The following is a 26214-nucleotide window of genomic DNA, read 5'->3' as shown; positions in this document are numbered from 1 at the left end:
GCCCCTAAAAGACTTTGATGTTATTTAAGGTTGTCATTAGGTTGAAAAAAAAAAAACCCAATAAAAGAGAAGGATAAAATTTTTTTGTGGAATATTATTAAACACAGCAAAAGGCCTCAAAAAACACAGAAGACATTTAATGCGGATCGTAGAATTCTTTCTATGTTTAAGAAAAACATTGAACCAAATCAAGAATATTATCAAGAATATTATAGAGAAACCAGGCATCATTGTCCAGTTAAACCAGTTAAAACCACTGGTTCACTCAAGAACAGGAAGGCCAAAATAAAGCCAAAATTAACTTGCACAAGAATGATGGGATTAGTAAAGTTTGGAAAAGAAAGCAGGAGCTGGATGCAATTATGAAATGGGCACGTATACACATGCTTTAAAGCTACTGAAGACAAAACTGAAGTCAGAGAGACCACAAACAAGCAGCAAGTAAATAACTTATTCAGAAATTCTTAAATCTGCCCCTAAAAAACACCCACCGTATTCTAATAGTTAGACTAAAACTGAAACTGATGGAATCTAAGCTAAAACTAAACTGACAACACTGATCTGACTCTACAATCTAACTGAAAAAAAGAATAAATAACAGAGATGTTCTCACACTGGTTACTTTTCAGTGCTGTATATAAACCGACTGATTAACACACATCACAGTTATATGGTACTGTGTAATATACCTGTATGTCCCAGTATTTGGGATAAAGGAAGTATGTCTTATTCTTCTTATGTCTATATAAGACATTAGAATATATTAGATACTTTAATAGCAATAACTGCTGCATCAAACAAAGCAGCATTTTTGATCAATACACGAGCAACAACAATAATACGATTTATCGGCTGTGTTAATGAGTTTAAATAAAGGCCTGTGTGAGAAGAATTTCTGTGGACATTTGAATCAGTCAGTGTGACAAGTGATCCAGCTGTGCAGCATGTTGCTGATGTAACTAACGCTGCTTAAAACTGACTCTAAAAGTACGGATTTCTCATATGACAGCTATGGCTCCTTCATTCTCACATCTTCTCTTCGCATCTCTCTCTCTCTCAGATCCTCGCTGGGAGGAACTAAGAGGAGAAGAGATGAAAGTAAAGAAAGGCGTGCAGAGACAATGCCATAATGAACAGCACCCATTGACAGCTGCTTCCAGCAAGCATTAAATAAGACCTGAAGACACTGAGTACACAGTGTGTGTATCTCCTGATGAGCAAAGTACTGTAAATTGGCCAATAATTTTAATGGGTGAGCTGTTATTACAGTTACTCATAATGAAAAACGTGACTGCAAAAAAGTATTGAAATGAAATGATCGTGATGAAATGATAACTGCAGCAGCATACAGCAGGGCGCAACGTGCAAGGAGGGGAGGACATGCAGAATGTTATGGAGGCTTGGCTGTTTTAGCGCCTCTAACACAGTGAACAGGGACCAAGATTAAAGCTTTCCCTGCCTCCTGCTGTGTTATAAAAATGAACTTTATTATGCCCTGCTGAGGGCTGCCGCTGTGGCGACCCATAATGCCAGCCTTGCAAAAATATGCCTCAATCTGTCACAGCACGCTACGGCGCTCTGATGTTTCTTCGTTTAGTAACACGGGACCGCAAATGCTCCATTGTGGTGCTCAGCGAAAAAAAGAGATAGCGGTAATAAATTACATTTTTAATTTTGCAGACGTGAATTATTAATTGTGGTTTTGTAATAAAATACAATACCAAAAACTGAGACATTATCTGATAACTTTTCAACTTCCTTTCAACTAACTTTTCAAGTTATGGTACTTAAGAGGAGGCCTGAGTAATAATAGATAAGAGTGAAATTATACATTTGTTTAGAGTGCACAATCTGCTTGTTACCATAAGTTTATTGCTTGCTGAATATGGATGTTTGCAATAAAGTAATAAATGCAATGCATGTTTTATAGGTTAAGCTGTAAATTATTGGACATTTATTGCACTACAGCACAGACAGAAAAAAAGCTTGAGATGGCTAAAGCAAACAAACAGATAAACTCAGTTCTGGCCCCTAAAGCGTGTTAATAATTAATGCATATATATCGTACAAATAAATGTATTCATATTTCATAAAGATGAATAAATACAGATACATAGAAAACTGTATGGCTTGCATAGATCTTTGGTGTTATTTACATAGAACCTCATTATATAACTATTCTACTTGCTTTAGATGTAATTTTTTGCCTTTCTGTTGTTAGAATTTTTTCATAAAGCACTTTGCAGTATTTCTCTTACAAGGTGTACCAGAAACAACATTTTACATTATTTTTATTTATTACATTATTATTTATAATTAAATAATAAACTAATTCCTATTCCAGTTCATCACCATTGAACTTTTGGGGGTGTGTGTTCAGTTATAATAGCCAGCTAAAACGTTAGCAGCAGAGTAAAAAAGGAAATCAAGGGTCATCATCAATAGTTGTGTCCTAAGCAGCTCTAAAGATGAGGTAAATACAACCTGAGATAAGCAACAACTCATGACATATTACACAGTGTCATTATTAACAAAAATTAAACACCTTTTCTGCTCCTATAGGAATTACGAAGGTAAGGAACCACCCAGTGCTACTAATGAAAAGCATTTAATTGACTGACAATCAGGAAGGGTGATCTCCATAAAAGCAGCAGTTTTGGAAGTTTTCTGCTCTGCAGCTTTTAGGTGTTAATACACCTAAATGCTGCCCATGAATCTGGGAGAAAGATAAACAGTGAAAAAAGTGGAAAACAGACCACCCAACGACCAGAGCATGCAATGCTCATAGAAGCTACACAAAACCCAAGAGCTATGTCTAAGACTCCATGGGGCTCAGTTAACATATCAAATGTTAAAATACGTGACATTGTAATTGGCTTGTTTAGAAATGTTGCGAGGAGAAATCTTCTTCTCTAACTGGAGATATTTGACCAGAATATACAGTGCTATATCTGATAAAACCAAACACCGCAAAATAGCACAAATACCTCACACCAACTGTCAAGCACGATGGTGGAGGGTGGATGATTTGGGCTTGTTTTGCAGCCACATGGAACTTTGCAGTTTTTGAGTCAACTTTGAAGTCCTCTGCAAACTAAAGTATTCTGGCTGGCCCAGTCAAGGTCCAGACCTCAAACCAACTGAAATGCTGCAACAGGACCTTGAGAAAGCTGTGTATATACAAGTACCTCCAACAACTAAAGTTAATGACATGGTGTAACATGTCATGTGTTGTTCATCAGAGGCTTTATCAACACAAATTTATAACCTGGTGAGGAACAGAGGACTCTGTATTATGTCCTAATATGTAAAATGTTAGAAATGAAAGAGGATGTACTTTCCTTTTTACATGATTGTATGTCTATGTTGTATTCTTTTTCTGTGTTTTGCTTTTATGTGTGTGTTAGAATGGCTATTAATGTCAAAGACAATGCCAGCTCTCTGCACTAGCAGGCAACAATTGCAGCTTTAATTTTTAGGGCTTTCTTTGTGGTCTTTTAAACAGCCAAACTGAAATAAAAAATAAAAGTTAAAAGCAATAAAAGCACATGCAAAATAAAAACATAAAAACAAGCTATTTTGACGCTCTGGTTTATAATGTGATGCACTTTTAATTGCACATCATATTTAACTGTTGTGCATGTTAGCTCCATCTGTGGCAGGGTGGGTGTAGAGGTGTCACAGAGATTTTGTCAGTTGTTATAAACTGCCTTTTTAAGATCTTACTGCAAAGTCCAACAAACAATTTTTTAAAAATATCTTTACATGGAGATAAGGCTCTTCAAGAGCAAATAAACAGTGTTTACATATTGGAGTTTCTCTGAGTTTCCAATTGCATTGTGTACAATTTGTCTGTGCTTTTAAATGACAAGTTAAAGACTGTGCATATCTTGTGTAGTCTTTAAATTCTTCTTTAAATAATCATAGCTGCAATAGATTTCAACAAATTAACTTCTGCACACTGTTAAGCTAGTTCACATAATGTGCATACAGTGAAATGTCAAAACGCCAAAAAAGATTTCCAACACAACATGAATCCTCAATTTTTACAAGGAGCTTTATAAAGGATGCATACTTGGATTTAAAACCAAATTCAGTTGCCTTTTGCAGGAAAACCCCCAAATCCATCCATTCTTTGCTGCTTTTGAAAATTTCACGTTTAGATTTTTGTACAAAGTTCTCATTTGGATTCAGTGTTTTATGACACAATTTCGAGGGCAAATTGTCTCTGATATTTGAGAGCCACAGTTAATGACTCACCTTGACGAGAGGTCTTGAAGCTGAAGGACTGAAAGCCTCCGGTGAGGGCGGAGGAGTCAATGACATCCACACCGTACTCACTCTGGCTCCTTCGGTAAAGAGTGACAGCGACGATGAGCAGTACAACTGTCACCACCCCTGCAGCCAGGCCTGAATACAGGGCAACGTCACTGCTGTTCTCCACACCTTGAAATGTCAGAATGAGTGAAAAAAACAAACAAACATGATTTTGAATGTCCATATGAACACAATCAACTTTTTGGGATTTCCTTATCTGGATGATTGAGCATGCATCAAGACTTCTTATATTTGCTTTCGGAGTCTCTGTGGTTAATTAGGATGCTTGGAGACATTCTCTCCCAAAATAAACTGGAAATCTGTGTTGCTTAGTAGCGCTTTTATGGAAGTCTACCTTGGTTTCATGCTACTTTAGTGCATTTTTTATTTTCTGTTCTTTCCATGATGCACAGCTTCATTGTTCCATTCCTCAGTGTTAAAGTTACTAATGAGGAACCTTGGAAGGAAGGCGATTATAATCAACCCAGCACCTGACTGTCATTTCAAACACTGCTTGGCTCTGGTGTTGGAGGCACTCTGTGTTCCACTGGGATAATGTGACAAAACCAATTCATTAAATTAGCTCATCGGCAGCGATTATGCTCTATCTGGTCCCACCAGTATTGCGGCGTCCAACTCCACAAAGCAAACGAATGAGTGGGGAAATAAAGATGCTGCTAGCTTGTTCTTGAAAGATAATGAGATCTGCACTAAAACAGGACATGCTGAGAAATCCTCTACGTAGCCTGAAGCTCAAATCAGGAGAAATTGACAAAATATGCAAAGCGGTATTAACAGCTACAGTAGCAGGTTAATTGAGGGCTTGGGAAGTTTTTGGCAGCCTGGTCGCATTCTTTTTCCCATTCCTGACAAACAAGAAGACATAACTATGTGAAAGGACAAGTCAGGAAAACATGGGCAAATTGATTTTTCTCTGTGCAAGCTACGCAGTAGCATTTCCCTACACAGCAATAATGCATAAAGCAGTGGATTTACAGTGGTTAACCGCAAAGAGCTCAAACTGAAACACAATGCCCGATATAATCAAAAATAAGTAGAAGTGTACAGCATCATTAATGTAGGGGTGAAACTGAGATAATAATGGCAATAAAAGCTGGGACGTTTGATACAGCTTGTGTTATTTTTACAGAGACTTGGTAACAATCCAAGTCAAACAACATACAGCATGTGGAAACGGATGCAGAGTGTAAAGAACACAGCAAAAGTCACAATGCACTTTATTTAAATATTTCAGGAAATGAGATAAGAAGCATCAATGACAAATGTTTGGTTAGGGAAACAAACGGCTAAGCCAAACAACCTTTAGAAATGAATTTAATTTGCCATTTGTTAATATTAATCATCATTATTCATTCACGTGTCATTTGATGTGCTGTCTGTTCGTCAAAACATATGTATTTAAATAAGCTAATTCACAGTGAGTCATACAGCGTTATTCTCTATGGTCACACCTGTGATTTACCACTTGGCAGCTTATTGTTCCTATTTCAGGGCAATTCCCTCTCTGAGGGCAACATTAGTAATTTGTTAAGCTTAACCAGTGCCAGAACCAAATGGCTGCTGATGAGCGGGGTGTTTTCTTGTAACTATTCTTGTCAGCTAGAGAATTTCTGTCACTCCAACAGTGGGATTATGCAGCCAGAGCCAGTCTCTTCCTATAAATGCCATTAATGACATCGCACCAGTTTGCTGCTATCAGCCCAGAAGGTGTTTACAAGACAAAACTCAACTAGGTGTGAATGGAACTACCCTCTGAAAATAACTTATTATACCTGCATTTAACAAAAAAAGCCTAAATTATACTTTAGTTTTAGAAAACATATTGGGCTTCGTAATACCATCAGTACATGTAATCAGTACATCAGTACATTAAAATTACATGTAAAACTGAGTAAACATATTGAATACTTACTGTAATAGCAATGCAATGGTAATGATATTAATAATGTTCCATAATCAGCAGTGTTATAATTGATATTCATCCATGCTATTGGTTTAAGTATGAACAATTGGCGTCTCAGAGATACTCACAATGTTTCCTGCATGAATGGCACATAATAATGTGTCAGGTCTTACCCATAACTCACTGTATTTTAATCTAAACTATAATTTGCCTTCTACCTAACACATTAGTATTGGTGCTATAACCTAAACAAACAGTTAAAACAAAACTGAAAACTGAGTGAAACATCAGTTTTAACCTTATAATAGACATTCAAATGATATTTAAAGGTACACTGCATATTATAGTCGGAAAATGTTTTTAGAAACAAACTCTTAACCAATATGTAAACAAACAACCACTTTGCTTACTGGTAATCATATATGTGTTGGTGTAAAATAAAGATGTGGTTGTTTTTCTTTTTTTTAAATAAATCTTTCCATTTTTTCTAAACTTCCACTTTTATTTAAAACAAAATAATTGGGAGTGTAGATTTTTTTGCTACCTCGTGAAGCTCTACCCATCTATCCTTCAAGCTCTTGCTTTCAGTTTTCCTCTGTACTACCCAATCATATTTACATTTTGCCAATTAACCTAATTAGTTGAAAATTTGTCTCTTCGTTGTTCAGCTCACTTTTCCAGCCTTTTGTTAGCCTCAATTTAAACATTTGATATGTGCATATAAAATTTGAAAACCATTGTATTGTGTGTTCATTTACATTTTACACGGCTTCAAAACTTTTTGGTTAAAGTGAGGATGCTGTCTGGGTAGAGCAGACAGATAATTAGGATGTTGGACTTGCTAATGTAAATTCAGCAATTCTTATTATTGTAGTATATGTGGACTTTGTGTCAGGGAGGTTCAGGTTAAAGGGTGTTTAAAAATGCCTAGTTTGAGTTGTTATATACTCCTCTGTTGGGTTTTGTTTACAAAAGTTCAGAGTTGCAAAATGTGTGAAAAAAACTTTTGGTCACACCTTTTTCTAATCCCAATCCCTAATCTTGCAATCGTCCAGGTCACGGCTGGAGAGAGTGATATCTTTTAAATAAAACATCAGCAAGAAATGAAACTAAACAGAAGCTCACCTTGTGGCTTGGCATCATGCAGCAACTTCCGATCTGCAGAAACACACAATATCATTTAAGCGTTAGCTGATTCAATCACTGCCTGCGTGCAAATCCACGCTGGTGCACACTGTGTGTGATGTATGTGAAACAAAGTGTTTGAATAATGAAGACGGATGAGGGCGTTGCTAATGAGCATGATTATCATGACGATCATGATCTAGCCCACACTGCCAAAAATTATGAACAGTAAGTCTATGATGACACAGTCAATGAACACAATGGGACTGACAGTAATGGTGCTAAACCACTATATCTTTTTCTCCTTTTTAACCAGTGAAGTGTGGAGCTGATGTTACCCACTCTGTGTACAGAGGCCGCCTGTGCAGTTTTCTGTAGCCACTGCCACCCCGTCACACAGTCGCCCCCCATGCTTGGGCTCCGGAGCCGTACACTCTCTGCTGCGCTGCCTCTCGCAGTCCGAACTACACGCTGACCACTCACTCCACTCTCCCCAGCCGCCATCCACTGCAGGGGCAAACACAAAGATAGAGCCATTGAATGTGAATACATGCACATGTTACTGTATAAAGAAATGCAATGAAACACAACAGGAACTAAAAAATGCATGCTACTCATACTCCAGGTTTAAGTGTATTTTTTTTAATAGCGCTGTGGAACTTTACAGCAAAACACTTTCAAGGTAACAGTTGCGCAACTAAAAATAATGTCCCACTTAAAGTGTCAAAAACATGTACAAAGCTGGTGTTTCTGATCTGGAGCATAAAGAGACTCCATCAATTCGCCTTTCCCCCTCCATATGGTCTAAAAGATCCCCTCTTCCTGCTAATCTGAAAGCAAAGGCATCCTGTTTATGCTCAAACCCAGATGCAGAGAAAGAATCCGTCAGAAGGAGACATTTGGCAAAGAGGAGATAATGTTTGGAGGAGTGCACTGTACTCGACTGATAATTTTTTTTTTAACTTAAACCTGATGAGCGTTTTTCTTTATACTCCACTGTGGTTGAAATCATAAATTTGGGCTTGTCTATAAAAGAAAAAAAACACACGGGTAGAGGCACAATTTTGATAACTCCTACTTCCTCTTACAACCTGAGATTCTACTCTTAGCTTCTCTCTCATGTTATCTTCACCCCTCTCCATTTGTGCATCTTTCTCCTCTTGCCAGACATTTCCCCTTCATTAGTTGTTTCACAGGTGCACTGCATTTGATTTCAGATAGCAACCCACTGTCACCAGTGCATTGCAGATGCTTTCACAGTAAAATCTCTGAGGTTGAAAGAAGACTAGTGCTAACTATAAAACCTACCCAAAGCTTTTAAGACAAGTGTCATGGCATATGTTATATCTAATTTCTGTAGAAAGATTGAAGGATAGCAGCAACAATTTGTGGTTAAATAGTGGGTCTTGTGCTGCACAAAAATTATTCAACTGTGTAGCTCCTGCAAAAACACAAATAATAGTATTTAGACTGAGCTTTCTGGACCAATTAAACAATGTTTATGGTTCATCACTGAGTTTTTGGTTATAATTTTTATTTATTTATTACAAAACACAAAGTTTCAGTTTTCTCCAAACAGAGACTGAAAAAGTAAGCCAACTATTTTTTACATTTAGACCAAATAATGAAAAAGAAGTTAAATAAAGACAGTATTACTAAACTATTTATGCTATTATATGCAATCTTGTGTATTTGTGCTAATGATATTTACATATTACTTAGGTATATTATATTCACAAGGATGTTATACAAATAGTACGTAAATATAAATACATTTTGTACAATGACAGATGAAGAGTTTTGTTAGCTTCTTGTTTTGCTAGCTGTCAGTCCAGCAATTATTCCAGTTTCTATTCTTTGTGCAACGTAAAGTAAAGCTAACCATCTACAGAAATCTAGATTTTGTTGCAAAGACACAGGTGCTGTATTGTATTGATCTTATGCAAATATTCTCATGAATGCAAATAAGTGCATTTTCACAATAAGAAGTGATTTCTGCAGAAAAAACTACTTGAACAATACAGACTTTCAACTGTCATAAATCTAAAATTTGCACATCTTATCTGGCAACTGTAAATCTTTTATTTAACCCATAGCTGTAAGATGCAAGGGAAGCTTCAAAAGGTCAAAATTAGTAACACTAAAACATGCTCTTTATCACTAAGAGTGAAAAGAACATGCTATTGCTCTTACCTGGACACACTGTGTTGCAAGTACTCTTCTGTACTGACATGCCCTCACAGAAGGCTCCACCATTGAGAGGCGCCGGATTTGTGCAAGTGCGAGAGCGTTTTTGCACACCTCGACCGCAGCGCACGTTACAGGGAGACCAGTCCGTCCAGGATGACCAGCCGCCATTCACTGCACGTGTCAGAAGAGGAGGGTATGAAGAAACACTAAAGGAATTCTGGCCTGCATCACAGTCAGAGGATTCACTCAAAGACGGTAATGAACATCAGAAAAAAAAGATCAATAGTGTCTTCCCTTCTGTCAATGTACACTTATTCCTCGGATATGTCTCCTAAAGTAATGTAGGATGATTGACTAATGAGCTCATTTGCTGTCATAGGAAAGGAAGAAATACTACTGTTCCATTATTGTACATCTGTTGGAGGCTATCGGGAATAGTAAGCTTGTCAGGGACTTCATTAGCATTATGGAAATTAATGATTGATGGACCGGAGCAATGGGATGTCAGAAAGAATGAGATGTATTCCTGCAGCAGTTAAATGCCTTCTTTAAAAGAATAAAAATAACAGGATGAAAGGTCAGCAAAATGAACAATGAGACACTTCATTTAAGGCTGCCCTTCAGTCTAAAAGGAGTTTTTACTAGTATGACACTATTTCACTCTCTACAGCCCTGATATTTAGTGCAATTCACAACAAAAGTCACCTCAAGGCACTTTATATTGTAAAGTAAGGACCCTACAACACTACCAAGAAACAACAACAATCACATGACCTCCTATGAGCAAGCACTTGGTGACAGTAGGGAAGAAAAACTCCCTTTTAACAAGAAGAAACCTAATTAAACTATACTTAGACTTTTTTGAGCAGTTTTGAAGGAATAGGGTCTAAAAGGCACATTGATGGTTCAGAAGGATAAATTACTGTGACCTTAACTCAACAAGGTTTATTGGGGAGAAATAAATAAGAGGTAAATATTAGCAGTTAAGTGTTAAGTTGCTGTGGCATAACTGCGGGACAGCTGTGAATCTATTTTTTTCTCTCTAATTTTTAAAATCTTGTCTCTGAAGAAAGTCATTTCTAGTTAAGGTTAAAAGAATGAGCTCTGACTATTTGTCAGCTTGGCTACAGCGCTGAAAAGAAGTGTGTGGTTGTTCCCATTTTTCTCAATCAGTGACAAACAGTGAGGTGTCCTAGCTTTAAGGAGGACTTACAAAATGAAGTAACAAACCATTTTTCCAGCCCAAAAGAATGCAGCACTATTTCCTTTCTGACTTGCATGTTATCTGCTTTAAGGCAGATTTTACTATCTAACGAGCCACAATTTCCAGGGTCTTATGCACTGAGGATCTAACACTATTAACAAGATAATCAACCTCGGTGGGAGTAAAGCTTAGTTAGCCGCTAACTGAATACCATACTAGTGAAAACTGATATTCTGATGTAGGCAAGACTATTCTTCAACACTACTGTAATAAGTTACCAGGCAAATCTACTCTCATGATTTTTTGTCAGAGATAAAATTGCAAAATTAAAAGAACTGTAATCTTACCATAGACTATAACAGTAGCAGTGGCACTGCGTCGCTTGGCCACAATGTTGCTGGCAACACAGGTGTAGTTTCCAGAGTCAGACAGCCGGGCCTCTGAGATGATGAGGTTGTGGTCACCTTTTTTCTCCATGATATTACCATCATCAAAGCTCAGGTTTTCCTCATTTTTCAGCCAATCCACCTGAAAACAAAAGTATGTCAATTTCATTCAGGCAGACAAACATCTGACAACCGGACAGGTGTGAGTGATAAAAAAGCAAATACACTTAACAACATCTGCTGGAATGTTTCAAAACATATCAGAGTAATTTAAAAAAGGTCAGTAGTTTGATAGAGTATCACAAAAGGCTTTCAGAGATAAAGTGAACTTCACCCAAAGTTACATGAGAAAAGTTCAACAATTTGAACTGAATATAACGGCAAAGGCTCTCTTTCATCATCTATGGTACACAAAGCGTTAAAGAGACTGTACTCAGTGCAGGAGAGGCAGGGTAAAAACTAGTAATGGCCGTATTCTTGAGGGCATCAGGTGGAAGTGCATTAAAATTATTTTATTTCTAAGTGCTGTCAGTCAACGGTCTTGTTGCTCACCAATGAAAATTAGTCTTTAGAAATCATGGACACTTTGTCCCGTGGGCAAAAGAGAGATCGTCGGGTTTGTTAACGACTGTACTATAAAAAGCCAGTATTTGTGATATGCACAAATGGCATATGGCATTAGTAAGAGAGCCTTTGAAGGCACCATCAATAGTAAATGATGTGATACATGAAGCGTTTTTCTATCTACCTGTTTAATTAAACATTACAAGAACATTTTTAAGAGTCCCTAATATTTGAGGGAGAAAATTTAAGACAACAATTCATTACCTTTAAAAGTTATATTATTCCCTTTTAGTAATTTAATTAAAACTGAATATATTTCCCCACACTCACATGCCTGGTAACTGGTTCAAAATCCAGTTAGTTATGTGCAGGTCACTGTAGTATAACAGTAGAAAAATTTTGCTACAATTGTTCCTTTGAGGATTGCGTACAGTTCAGTATTTGCTAACAAATGCTTCACAGTCGTGCTGATTGAAGCGTGCATTTTGCATTTCATCATGTAAAGAAGTCTCTGTTCTCTCTTCTTGGCAAAAAAGGAGAGGACAAAAATTGAAACACGTCCCTCACTACATTTATGAAGATATGTAAGGGGACACATTTTGATTGCAAGATTAGGGGGTTGGGAAGCACAACACATCTGACAACAGCTCAGAGTAAAGTGATGTAGTAGGTAGGTCACATCCTCCAGCGTTACCAATTCAGTGGCCATGTAGTGAGCGAAACCAATAAGGAATTACAAAATAAAAGACGCTCAGTTGATGCTCCTCTCCTCGCATGACTGGCCCTGTAAATTGCTATTAATGTGCCAGTAGCTTGAGCTTTTCATTCAGAGAGACGAGCTAGGGCACTTGGATTGCGTTTTGATTTATGGCAGTGTATTTGAGGATTAAAAACTCCGCCCCACTGGGAGAGCCATGTGTTTGTGCATGGGGTTGTACTCCAGTGTGTGAGTAGCATGTGTGTTTGTGGATAGTGTCCATTTGCCAAGGGAATGTAACTACAGCCAACAAACTCAGAGATTGCTTTGCTCTGTCAAAGCACTCTAGATGAAAAAAAAAAAGAGCTAGGAAATCAATAAATCTGGAGTCATGTTGTCACAAGCGTTTTTTGCTCCTTTTGATGGCCCAAGAAGTCTTTCATCATGTAGCTTTTTTTCATGAATTGGCTCCGCTGCTTTCAAGACATACAGTACCAAGTGCTCATACTAGTGTGCAACATTGCGCCTTCATCAGTTCTTTCTTTATAATTCACTCTTTCACAGCCAGTGTCTAATCAACCCCAGTGTTTGTCATGGCTGGTCAGTCTTGTCAGTTATGAAAGCAGTCAGTTTTGACCTTCTACAAAATGGAGCAAATATAATTGAATAATTTCATACAAAATGAGCCCATTTTACAAGCTTATTCATGTAATCACAGTATTTTCTTGTAGTCTGCTTTATGCAAGGATTGACAGCAAATAGTGACCCTTACTTCTCAAACAGTAATAAATGAGTTGAAGTGATTGATTGGTGAGCTTTGTTGTTTTTGCTGGGGTTAAAAAACAAAGCCACCGTGGAGTTGCAAAAACGGCAGTTCTTCAAATGGTCACTTGACACTGGCTTGCACCCATCTTTCAATTAGTCTGCAAGCCTACAGTAAATGAAAGACAGGTACTTAGATAGCTGCTAAGCTTCACATCAGCTAATTCAAACTGAAATGGAAGACTCGACCATGTTTGTAGTGTTGATGCCTAACTAACTAAATGACTTGTTGCTTGTTAAACTGTAATGAGATCCCATCTCAAAGACCAATACTGTATGTCACCATGAGACATTAGGTTTATAAGATATGCACTTATCTCACCCCTTATTTCAGAAAATAGCTGAACTAAAAACGGTCTACATTATATTACTCACTTAATGTATATTATAGTCATATAGTGTGGAATATATGACTATATCGAAGCTTAACCTCCAGTGCTTTGTTCTCATATTCAGATGGGATGAATATTTAGAGCAAAGTGTTGAAACTGAGTTTGACAGGTACCAAGATGTAACTATTACACTGTGTAAATTAAATATATTTCAATATTAAGTGGATAATATGTCACCACAGGAAACACCGAGCAAAACAAATTGCATTGTTTAAAATAAGAACTCACATCTGCATCTTTTACATAACACAATGACAAACCTAATTTCTTCCACATACAGGTAGAAATTTTTCATAAATTAGATATCAAAACGATGGAGGAAAGCATTTTTCCCATTTACACCACATTTAAGTAAAAAAAACAATACAAAGGTAAATCACTGCGGTGCTATAACTGGACTAAATGACAGGACTATATGACAACATGATACATTTAAAACAGAACCACATTCCTCTTGCGTTCAACTCAAATGTAAGATCCAAAATCTGAAATAAAAACGCAACTCAACATTAAAAGCTCCAAAATTTGCATTTTTTGGCACGGAAATGACACTGTATTATATGATACTATATGTTACCCTTCCCCACCTTTCCCTGTGTTTATTGTAGCTCTCTACCTATGCAGATGATAAATTATACATTACAGTTAAAACAAAAAATCTATGAAAGATATCCATGAAATGCCAGAAGATTTGCTGTTTAAGATCAGGGTAATTGAAATGATGCTATCTTTCCTAAGTAGAGTGAGCTATCAAACATTCATGACTTTTTATTTCTTCTACTCTAACCACTGGGAAATCGGGAATTATTGAAAATGTAGGTCCGATGGGATTAGCCCCTTGCCAGTAAAGAAGCACTTTGATGCCAGAGTCGTCCTGGAGAACATTTCAAATCGACTCTTGGGGCTTTTTACTCAGCAGCGTTTCATTTAACCTAATTTGTTCAACTTGACAATGAAAACTTAATTACTTATTAGGGTTTCCAGGACACACTGTAGGTATGTATTTGTAGATATAGATGGCTAGTTAGCTGGTTGAGGTGTTCTGTGACATAGACTGTAGGTAAAAGTCACTGTGACATTAACAGTTCATCTGCTATAAAGCTTTGAGGTTAGCATTTAGGCTTTCCCAAACTTGGTGTGTTGAAATTGGTCGTAAAAAAATCCTGTCCTAAGACAAATCCTAGCTAATCAGTCCTTTAGAGATCAATTTAAAACCAGGAAATGCAGAGGAACCAAATATTCAGTAGCTGAAAAAAGAAGCCAAAATGTATTCTCATAATGACATTGGCAAAGAAACTATTTATTTACTATTTATTACGCATTAGTCATGCAATGGTACCAGTACATGTTAAAAACAGAGTTGCATTTGATGCTTTCTGTTCTAGCTTTACTTCTCTCACACACAAAGAAGGACAATTTTAAAACTGTTAAATTTACATCACCAGTTGAAACTGAGAAGGCACTGCTTGCCAACTAAGACAGCAAACGTCAGAGAAACTGGCACACATGCAAACCCATTGTGCCACTCCACAGTAACTAGAGATTAAACATTTCAGTTGTACACTCCAGAATGTGTTATACAAACAATAAGCACTGACTCCGGAAGACAGAAGTTGTCAAGTATGTGGAGATTCATTAGACGGCTCATTTTATGTTCACTGAACTAAGGCTGTTATTACATGAATTTTACATGTTCTAATCAACTCTTTTTAGGTGGTATTGATAGAAAGTAAGCCAAGTTTGAGTGGTAAAGTATGGATTGCTGGTGTATAGATCTCTCTCATCCTTTCTGCAATGCCGTTGAATTAGTTAGGTCGCTGTTTGTCTCAGAAAATGATTCCAAGTTTCGTACTGTTTCGCTGTAAGGCATGTGCTTTCCTTTTGAATCAGTGTGTTGTATTATATATGTTAGTTTCTTACACTTAAGATTTTTTAAAGTTATATGTGATTTAAAAAAGATGCACGTGTACACTTTTAGAAGTAGTGTGGGTGTTTGTGTTTGTGGATAGAATTTAACAGGCAACCAAAACAGAAAAGAAGCAGACTGAGAGATTAATGTAATGATTTTTTTTTTCATGCTAACATTATCCTAATTTCTAAACTGTGATGGTGTTTGATTCTCATTCACATCGTGGTAAAGGCCATCTGAGATTTAAAAAAAGGATTTGTGAAAGTACATAATAAGAAGAGAAAGATGAAACTTAATTAAACCATTAAACAGCAGTACTATTCAATAAAACTGACCAATAATTATCTCTTTATCCTCTCTGTGATCAGACAAATCCTCTTTGGTGGTGACTTTTCATTTTTTGGGACCTTTATCTCAGGAAATTCTTACAGTGAAGTAAATTAAAATAATCTCTTTGTTCTCTGGTTGGTTTTTCCTCTTGTGATTTTGCTTTGATTAATCTGTGTCATTCTGACCCTCCCTCACTTCCAGAGAAGAGTATAATCCTGGAGTGCGAGACACTCTCTGTTGGTCCTAGAGTCAAAAACTATGGAGAGATGCACATGCTGATGAGATGGCAGGGATGCTCAAATGAGCCTGATAAGCCAGCGCCCGGGGACGACAGGAAACATATTTGCTTAATTGGCAAATGTGTCCCACTTCGATAGCAGCAACTAGTGTTGCACTACAGAACACCTGACCTAGCAGCGCTGGCAGTCTATTGGCATGGTGTCAAGGCCACCGTACTGACCTCTACATGTCACTCATACGTACCAGTATATTTTGCTCTTTTTCACTCTTGGTTGAGAAAGCAAATAAAATAAAGCCAGGAAAGCAGCATCACATCATCAGCAGAGTGTCTATGAAGCATGCAGCAGGGCTTCATTTTCTGATAAATTCAAGCTGTGTAAAGCTGTTGAGGTGAGAGAGCCGGCAAGTCTGGAGAGCCGTGTTTATTTGCAGAAAGGTATCATCTTAAACTTAACAGAGAAGTCATTTCAATTCCCCTCAGCATCTGGCCTAAACACTTGATTATTCTGAAAGCAGATGTAATGACCTACATTTACAATCATTTAAATGGGAAGTGAAAGCGACATGAAGACAATTACAAAGCATTGCAGTAAGTTTTGTACCATCTGATTCAATTAAGATTGCGCTTCATTAACCGCCCCCTCCCCTCCTTCCCTTCACTCATGCCTGCACCCTCTCAGCCTCCCCTCAGTCATGTTTGGCCTTTTCTCAGTGCAACAACAGCTTTCATGAAATCACATTAAACAAATTAATCCACCAAATCTGACGCACGCCTGTTCTGGAGGCAGGAGTGGCTAAACTTTCAGGGCGTTCTTGGATTATCTCTTCACCATCTCTGGAAACGTTATGCTTATCACTTAATAATTATATTTCAAGCAATCTAAATGTCTCGGGGTGAGTGGCTTGATGATTGGAATGCTTGGGAATACTTGGGTGGGTAATAATTGAAAGCATTTATTCCTTTAGTTAGCTGCTAACCTTTTAATCTCTCCAGCATGATTTCTGCTGTTCATTCTCTGCATGTCAAACATGTACGATACAGGCCCTGATTACATAATTACTCACTTGCCCTTTTTTTCTGAAATTGGAAACTCTTTCATAAATCTATAAATCGGAACACTGGGTATAGCAATGTTGAAAATTTTTGTATATTTTCTTGACATTTTAAGAGTTTAAAGATTTCACAGAGAAGATTTTGGAAATCTTTGTTGTCACTCTACTTTTAACAGGTAGAAAAAGTGTTGTCTATGAGTGATACGAACAATCCCTTTGTAAAACACTGAGTTGAACCTTCAGGGATTGACAACATTGTGAAAAAAGTAGAAATGCAGAAAAATGGTACAATTGAGAATCTAACTTACATGGGAACAAAGCTGGTTGGGATTTGCGTGACACTTTTTATAGATTTGCTGTATTTTAAATGACAACATGTTTTAGATCTAGCTGACTTCTGTAAAGCTGAACAAATGGCTAAGTTATAAAAGCAGTTCAGTCTATGTGTTTTTCCAGTATCTAAAGTTTATAATGTGAACAGTGCACAAATTAAGTAAGTTAATGCTTTGCTGAACAAGTGGTTATTTTGCCATGTGGTCAGGTTGTTTAAAGATGTTAGTCTTTAATTTTTGTTCCCCTGCAAAGCTCTTCAGTTGTGTTCGCAGTGTGTTCCCAGCAGCAACGGCATCATATATTTACTCATCAATAAATGTAAACAACCTTCAGGCATCACATATATATTAGATTATATGTATTAGATGTTTACTTTAATATGTGGCATCCTTAATTTTATTAAAATCCCAGATCCCAGTGGTGCCACTGTACTTTAAAACTGCCACAGTATTCATGCTTAACTCATGAATATTACACTGAAAGTGACTATTTAGCGTTGTATTTCCAATTTTAGGCAATGTTATCATGAAATGAAACAGAAAAAGGGAGGTTTATATTTTAAAGACATGGTTAAGTTCATAGTTTTAAACAGAGATGAAAAGGACAAGTATATCTGAGACGTCACAATATTTTTAGACCTGTTATATAGTATAACCTTACTAGAGAATTTTAATGTGATATTGAAGGTTTTAGGTTGATATCAGCTTGTAAAGTGAAAGAATCCAGTTTTTATTCCTTTAGGATAATGTCTATGACCCAGCATTTGGAGTTTATGTTTGTATTTTTGATTTCTTATATTGTATTTGGAGATATGTTAAGTTCTTCTGTTGCTATTATTAGTTGTCATGTCTACATCTCTCCTTGTTTCCTGTTTTATTTTGAAAGTCTTGTTTGCTATGTTCAGTGTGCTTAGTTTTGCTCTTGTCCTGTATGTCATTATGTTGATTTGTGTCAGCTGTTTCCCCACGTGTTTCCACTTCCTCTGATCACCTCCAATGTGTGTTTATTCTGTGTGTTTTCTTTCAGTCTTTGTCATCTGTTCCATGTATTCCATGATTCTGCTCAGGTCGTGTTTATGTTTCTTGTTCTTGTTTTTCCCCATCACAGTTGCTCACATGTTCCTTGGTAGAACAGTGTTCATGTCTGTTTTCATAGTTACCACAGTTTAGTTTTCCCAGTTTAGGTTTCAGTTTAGTGTCGCTCCTGTTCACTTTTGCTTGATTTTTGTATTCATGTTTACCAGCCATAATAAACGGCTCGCTTTTTGTTTAACCTTAGTCCTGTCTCCTTCCATGTCGGCTATTGGGTCCTCCAGCTCACTCTATGACTGTGACCCAAACAACCTCACAAAGACTGAAAGAAAACACCCAGACTAAATACACACTGGAGGTGATCAGAGGAAGTGGAAACACATGGGGAAACAGCTGACACAAATCAACATAACGATGTCAAAGAGGAAGAGCAAAACTAAACGCATTGAACATAGCAACACAAGACTTTCAAAATAAAGCAGGAAACAAGGCCAGACGTAGAAATTGTAACACAGCTAAACAACAGAAAGGACAATAAAAGACTCAAAATGAAAAAAACTCCAAATGCGTCTGACAGATAATTTCTTAAATCCAAATATTGCACTGAAAAATACCAGCTGTCTTGTAAGCAGGTTACCATACTGCTATCAAAAACAAAATAAACTATTGCATTGTTACTTAAGTGTTGACTTTTCTCTGAGATTACCCCACATTTACCATGTTATCACTGAGCTGTAAAGCGCTATTAATAGTTTAACTAAATAACTACTAATTCAAAACAAGATTGTTTTTATTGAGAAAAAGTGACATTTAATTACAAAAATATTATGTAAGGACACAGTTGAGTATAATATGTACTGGTAACTGTTCTGTCTCTAAAAAGCAGAGCCAGTTAAAACTCTTGTCACCAATAAACTGAAGCAGACTTAAGCTGTTTTACTATGATCCATTCTCTGTGGTCTGACTTGCATTGTGCACAGATTATTGCCTCTGTCACTGCTGGGACAGATAATATGGCGTTCTCTGGTTTTCATTAACATCCTACACAGCAGCCCAGTAAACTCCCGGGTGGCTTAGTTACAGCAAGATGCAGATAAAGTTCCCTCTCCCTCACTGATGGCATTGCCTCTGAGATCATGAACAGAGCAGTGACATAAAGGGATTTCAAGCTTTACAGTCAGATGTAAAGCATTAATGTATTAAAACAGCCTAGAAAGTTGGAGCGTATTAAATCCGCATTTCGTCAACTGTGCATTTAATATCAGCTCCAAAAAATTAACTGTTCACATTTCTTCAAGTATTAATTTCCAGCTGAATGTGGGAGTATGGACGTTCAGATAAATGTCATGGCCAAAATAAATATCCCTCAGAATACAAACAGGGTTTAACAGATCATGCTGCATGACCTCAATTCCTTAAAACTCAAACTTTAGCTGAGCTTGAGCTTCTCTCTTTCACAGTGCTGGATACAAAAAAGGCTCTCAGCAATGTCTAAAGTCATAAAAAGAAAAAAAAATTACTGCCACATCTCCAACTCTGGATGTCAGTAGTTTTTTTTCTTCCCTCAGTGCAAGTCATACTAGAGGGAGCTGGATTTGTCACTGCATTATTTACTATAACCATTCTCTTTGTTAGCCGGAGTCACATTAATGAATGCATGAGGAGTTTGATGACCACAATGCATCGGGGAGACTCGTGGTACACCGATGCTCCATTTGTGTGAGCTGAATCATTCATCACACACACACACACACACACACGGGCACACACACACAATTTGAACTGGAGTCCATTTTCACCTTTAAGGAATTCTAAAGCATCGATTTGGATTCTGAAAAAACAAATGGCTTTAGAACAGTTTGTTAATATGACAGATCACAACATGACAGACATAACAATGAAGCACACCAAAGAAAATGTTTGAGCAATACAAATTCTCAAATATCCGTAAACAATATTCAGTACGGCAGACAGTGCTTAACCCCTGTTCTTTTCATTTCATTTCACTGAACTTTATTAATTCATACATGTGGTCAGTTGCTTTGATAAAACTGACGAAATAAAAATAATACGAATAAAAAGTCTGTTGATTAAAAAATAAATACAAAATATATTAATAAATAATAACTTTGAAAGATTTAAAATATAATAATTGAAAATACCCCCGTTACATCATCGTATACTATGTTGCTGCTTTGGCATTCCAGAAATCACTGATATAACATCAGTGACGACATTTTGCTTTACTATAAACCAAAACACTGCCTCAAGCCTACAGACATCAGAAAACATGGTGTCATCTTTACTTATTACTTTTTTGGACTTAGGACACTTGTAAAAAATGATTTTTCTAATCCCAGTGAGACCCTATCCTTATTAAATAGTACTGTAGCTGATGGTTGGACCCTACTGGTATTTATTAACCCCTATCAGCAGTGTCTCTCACTTCCATTGATATTCATTTTAATTGGGTCCCTCAAAGTGGAAAAAGAATACATTGGAGAGGGGCTCACTTTGCCTTTCCACATTTAATTGACACCCCATGGTCTGTGGTAACTGCAGATGTTATGGACATTGATGTGAACTTTTACCAGTTCTTCTAAGCAATTAATTAATGACTCATTACTATGAGTGGAAATATAAAAGGTGATTTGGTTGTAATGTTAATGTTATATATTTTACAGAGCTACCAGAAGCAATGAATAAGCTCTACAATTAAATATGACTTAATGAGAACATATATAACTATGAAATAAACAAATACTATCTGATATAAAACTTAATGTTATCCTGCTATGTAGCATATTTTCTCAAGTTAAATCCTGTAAAGAGGAATGAGTGAATAATTTAGTGAATAATTAATATTAAGTGGATCTGTTTCTGAAAGGTGCTGCTCCCTGTAATGGAGACAGATAACTCCTAAGTTTAACAAGACTAACAATGAGTGAGAAGGACAAACAGATTAAGAACAGCTCTGTTCAAACAGCCAAGTCTGGATATTTTGACAGGAATTGTATTTGCTCTATTTTCTGTTTTGTTTTTTGTTTTTTTTGCTGGGATGAGGAATTTTGTGTCCAAAATCACACATGATGAAATATTTTCTTTTCTTTTTAGTATGTACAAAATCTCAGTGCTATTTACACTACACTATACTAAAACTGAGAATTAGACAGCTGTGGCTCAGAAAAGACAAAAACTAAACAAATAGTTATATATACTATATAATCCTGGGAATATACATACCAGTGACCCTGCCAGTATAGATGCATACTGTAAATAAAATGTCAACTCTTAACTGTTCTGTTGTTTCATATAAAAGAGCTGGAAGACATGCAAACGGAAGTTATGATTAAAAAACAAGTCAGTGTGTTTGCAAACATTACTGACCTCCACAAAGCTTTATCCATTAGCATCAGAAAACGTATCGGTCGGTTTATGCAAAGGCACGTCAATCAGTTTGGGAGTAATGGTAGATCACAGACTGCCCCTTTAAGTAAATGCAAAGCTTCAGATGCTTGGTTACGCAGGCTTTGATATCTATCGACACATCACCCTACTGAGTTTCCACACGAAGGCGCGCAGCATCACAGCACAGAAGCACCACTCAGCAGGACTGTCCACAAGAGCCTCATTTTATATTCATAGTAAAAATTAAAATAGCAGTGACGGGTACTCTCTATCAGACATGCTCATACAGAAATACTCACCCTCAGAAAACAGACAAAGATAGCAAAAGTGAAAGGAATACATTAATTGTGTCAGCTCATCAAGTATTAGTCTTGTTTACACTGAAATGAAGAGAAAAAATTACAGATGTGTCCTGGATTTGCTGTGGCTGGAGAGAAACAAAACAACATGTCACGTAAACAGAGCTATACTGTGAGTAAAGCAGATGGATGACGGCTTCTCTCCAAGCAACACAGGAGAAAACGTTACTTGTTTGAAGTGCAAGAAAGCCCTCACCTCAGCCACAGGCACTCCCTCTGGGGGACGACAGTGCAACACAATCATGCCATTCAGAGGCACCTCGGTGCCTTGGGGGTCCTGCTCAAAGTTCTTCCGCAGGTCTAGGCAAGAGAATAAACAGCCCTGCTTTATAGAAGAATAGCACGAAGGAGCAAACAAACATATATGCACAATTGTTTCATGTGTGACCTTCTCTGTTTATGTATGTACAATGAATGCTTTCTATATAATCCCCTCACTGGTTTAAAGTCAAATAACCTTCGCAGACACAGTAAGGTCAGGCTGGTATCAAAGTGACATGGTTTCGCTTACAGGCAATCCGGACTGTTGCCTTGCGGCTCTTGGAAGTTCCCAGGTGACTCCAGGCGACACACAAACACCAGTAGTCCTCTGGGCCATGAAAGTCCTCCACCTGCTGACGCGACACGTTGATCATCACTTCACGGATCTTCAACCCTGCAGGCGAAACGCATGATTGTTTAGATTAGCTTTCATTATATTGCAGGAATGATCAATCAAAGAGATGAAGATTTGCAGGGACAAGATGATGAGTGAAATTTGAATCTGATAAGATTATCAGCAGTAAACAGATCTGCCATTTGCCAGGAGGAGATGGAGGACAGTCTGCTTGTCAAATCAAATCAATTTCAGGGATTTTTGTTTAGACAACAATTTAAAATGTTGTCCGGATGAAAGTGTAGCCGGATGTTATGCTTTCATCTGGCTAAGTCACAGAGCAGACCATTTCATTATTGACACAAATATATATATGCCACCAGCAGCACTTTAACAAAGCCTTGTTCAAGTTTTAGCCCGGCAAACAGATGGGCAGCAGTGCAAAGGTCTTGTTGTGGTAGATATATTTGGTTTTGAGCCTTCATATCCTCTCTCACACAGCCTGCAAACCATAATCCATTTATAATGAAGTGACACTAAATGCTTTCCAGCGGAAGCATTAACTGAGAGAGGGGGAACACATGAGCTTCTTATTGTTGTGAAGAACAGCATGATAATGTTTTTTTTTTCTTTAAAAACATTTAAAGGTCCATTTCTGGTCATTCTTTATGGATGTGTATTGTCTGTGATGCACCCATAATGAGATAAGTTTCTGAGACTACAGATGAGAATATAAAAGTGCTGTATATCAAGTATGCCAGACCATGCACGCAAGATGACAAGCTTGGACCATTAATGCATAATAGGGTAGCTTCATTGGGTATCAAGGAAATTGTAGCTTTCACCCAACACGTGTGATGTCTGTCTAGCTTTGCAGAAAGCTCAATTTCAGCCATCCAGGTTGAACAGACTTATTAATATGTGTACGCAGAGTAACGGGGAGCTAATGTTCAGTTTCTAGTGACCAAAGTTGTCATTCCCAGCAGCATGCAATTAAACCTGAACACTGTGGAATAAGATAATAACAAAGACCCACCCCTGGAAAGAAACTAGTATTAGAGCCTGGAGCAGCAATGACCTACAACAGAAATGTAAATGAAGTGCAGTAACTATATGCACTCATGTCATCATTTCTTGAGTTTGACTTCTAATAGTAGTGTTAAAATGAACAATGTGCTGGAGCACAGGCTTAAAATTTTCTGGTCAGCTGAGACCTTTCTGTTTGTTTTTTTCTGGGTGCTCTACATCTGGTAGTATGAATACCAGCATGGCTGGTTGTCTGTCTCTCTGTGGTAACCTTGTGATGAACGGCAACCTGACACAACTGCACTGTCTCTTGCCCAGTGGCTGCTTGGATAGAAGTACACCAAAGGAGTGAATTCTGTTCTCAAATGAAGCCAACAAACTAACAATGGACTAATTGGACTTTTTCCACCATAGGCAGTTTTTTCGCTGACAAACCTCCATCTGGAGCTGGTTCTTCTCGGTCTATTATGTCTTAGAATGATAAAAACTGCAAAAGACAGCTGTAAAAATTGCCAAAAGTTGGATGCTCAGTGCCGCATTAATACTCTGTTTCCTCTGGCTTCTGGTGTTTTGCTAGAAAAATAATTGGGTCTCCATTTAGTAGTATTTTAATACAACTCTGATATGACTCTCGGAGAGATAATTGCAAACTGTGAGGCTGTTATCAATGACATTACACTGACAGCAATAACACTGGGATGTATGGATGCATTGTTTTCAATTACTTATCTGTAGGCATGCAGAATCCAGCATGGGGATGGGTGACTTCCCCACATACAAGAATATTTTCTCTATAGAAATGTAATTACTGATGTATACACTCAATCAACAATGGTTTGATTTCCATATAAGTAAAACTTTTTAAAAAACGTCCTAAAGCCAGATCGTCTTTGATTTATGGGACAGCTACCAAATCTTACTTAACAGCATATCTCATAACAGCTGTTCAAAAATCACCATAAAGCTTGGCCTCATGTGGCTTATTGCTTAATTACACAGACCTACACTTGTAGAGGAGTCGTCTCTCCACAGGCGTTTGCCATCATTCCGTACATAGACGGCAGCTTAGACATGGGCTGGGAAACTAATAATGGGAAATGAAAGGTTATCAAAGGGAGCCTAATGAAGTAATGTTAAACAGAAATGTTCTCTGAAGACACTGTAATCCTCTGCAATGACTGGCTGATATTATGTACAATAAGCCCCCACACTCAGTGCACTCCTCCCTTCCACTGTAACAAATTAGAGACGTAATCAAGAGTCCTGATTAAGTGAGAGTGAAGAACATTTAACTGCAGGAAAATAAAAAAACACATGATTGCACCCTTGAGAGGGACAATTTTGTCAAATCAAATCATGAGAAATTTGCAGGGGTGGTGTGCCACTGAAATTCAGCTATTTTAATATGGACAGGTGGATTTGTTTCCCTTTGACCCTCTCATTTTCTTTTGACACTGAGAACTCAGGAAACACACATACACCATTCATACACTACTACTATTACTTTTACACGGCCTTTACAGCAGGCACTTTAACACCACACAGTTCTGTTAAATTTTTCACTGTTATTTATATAGCGCAAAATCACAACAACACCTGCCTGAAGGCTCTTTATACTGTGAGGTAAAGATCCTTCAATAATACAGAAAAAAACCCAACAATCAGAAAACCTTCCTCAAGGAAGCACTTGGCGACAGTAGGAAGGAAAAACTCAATTTTAACAGGAAGAAACTTCCAGCAGCCATCTGCTTTGATGGGTTGGGGTTAAGTTGAGGGAGGCAGGGCAAAAGGCACACTGTGGAAGAGAGCCAGAGATGAATAAAAACTAATTATTAAATGCATTCGTTTTGGGGAATCTCTGAGAAGGACTGCTCACCACATACCTTTAAGGGTTTTATTCTCTATTAGCATTTACAGCAGCCAGATGTAACAGTAATGTGATGTTGGCAGTTGGCAGAGCAGCAAAAACTCCAAAAACAAGATGAAGGATGTCATCTCAGCTCTGTGTTTTGTGGGTTCATGATTATAACAAAGTTGAAAAGACAGACAGAAAAAGTTGTTGATCCCAGCGGCTGCAACCAGGCTGAAAGGGGGGATGGGTTCAATTTAATATTTAGTGCTATAACACTGTAGCACAAAAACACTAAAATGCTGCATGTGGCACAGATGGCACAGCAGAGCTCGTCACACATGCAGTCAGTGTTGTTTTTTACTTCTTTATACAGGGAGTGCAGAATTATTAGGCAAGTTGTATTTTTGAGGAATAATTTTATTATTGAACAACAACCATGTTCTCAATGAACCCAAAA

The 26214-nt window shown here is 37.4% G+C and overlaps 1 protein-coding gene across 2 annotated transcripts in view; it reads right to left on the bottom strand.

The window, feature by feature from the left end:
* Nucleotides 1–26214, bottom strand: part of LOC147326243 (netrin receptor UNC5D-like) — a 189160-nt gene that overhangs the window by 26915 nt on the left and 136031 nt on the right. For both annotated transcript variants that reach the window (XM_086301354.1, XM_086301353.1), the window contains exons 3-9: nt 22796–22939; nt 22481–22584; nt 11108–11288; nt 9560–9727; nt 7709–7873; nt 7367–7399; nt 4261–4446 (exon numbers count right to left, since the gene is read on the bottom strand). In XM_086301354.1, coding sequence (XP_086157480.1) covers nt 4261–4446; nt 7367–7399; nt 7709–7873; nt 9560–9727; nt 11108–11288; nt 22481–22584; nt 22796–22939 — 981 coding nt within the window. The remainder of the gene's footprint in view (nt 1–4260; nt 4447–7366; nt 7400–7708; nt 7874–9559; nt 9728–11107; nt 11289–22480; nt 22585–22795; nt 22940–26214) is intronic.

The sequence above is a fragment of the Aulonocara sp. 'chitande type north' Nkhata Bay genome, linkage group LG7, assembly GCF_057382095.1.
Source record: "Aulonocara sp. 'chitande type north' Nkhata Bay isolate Kocher_YH1m ecotype deep benthic linkage group LG7, A_spYH_male_GT1.1, whole genome shotgun sequence".
Classification (NCBI taxonomy): Eukaryota; Metazoa; Chordata; class Actinopteri; order Cichliformes; family Cichlidae; genus Aulonocara; species Aulonocara sp. 'chitande type north' Nkhata Bay.
This window is presented reverse-complemented; position numbering and strand designations above follow the sequence as displayed.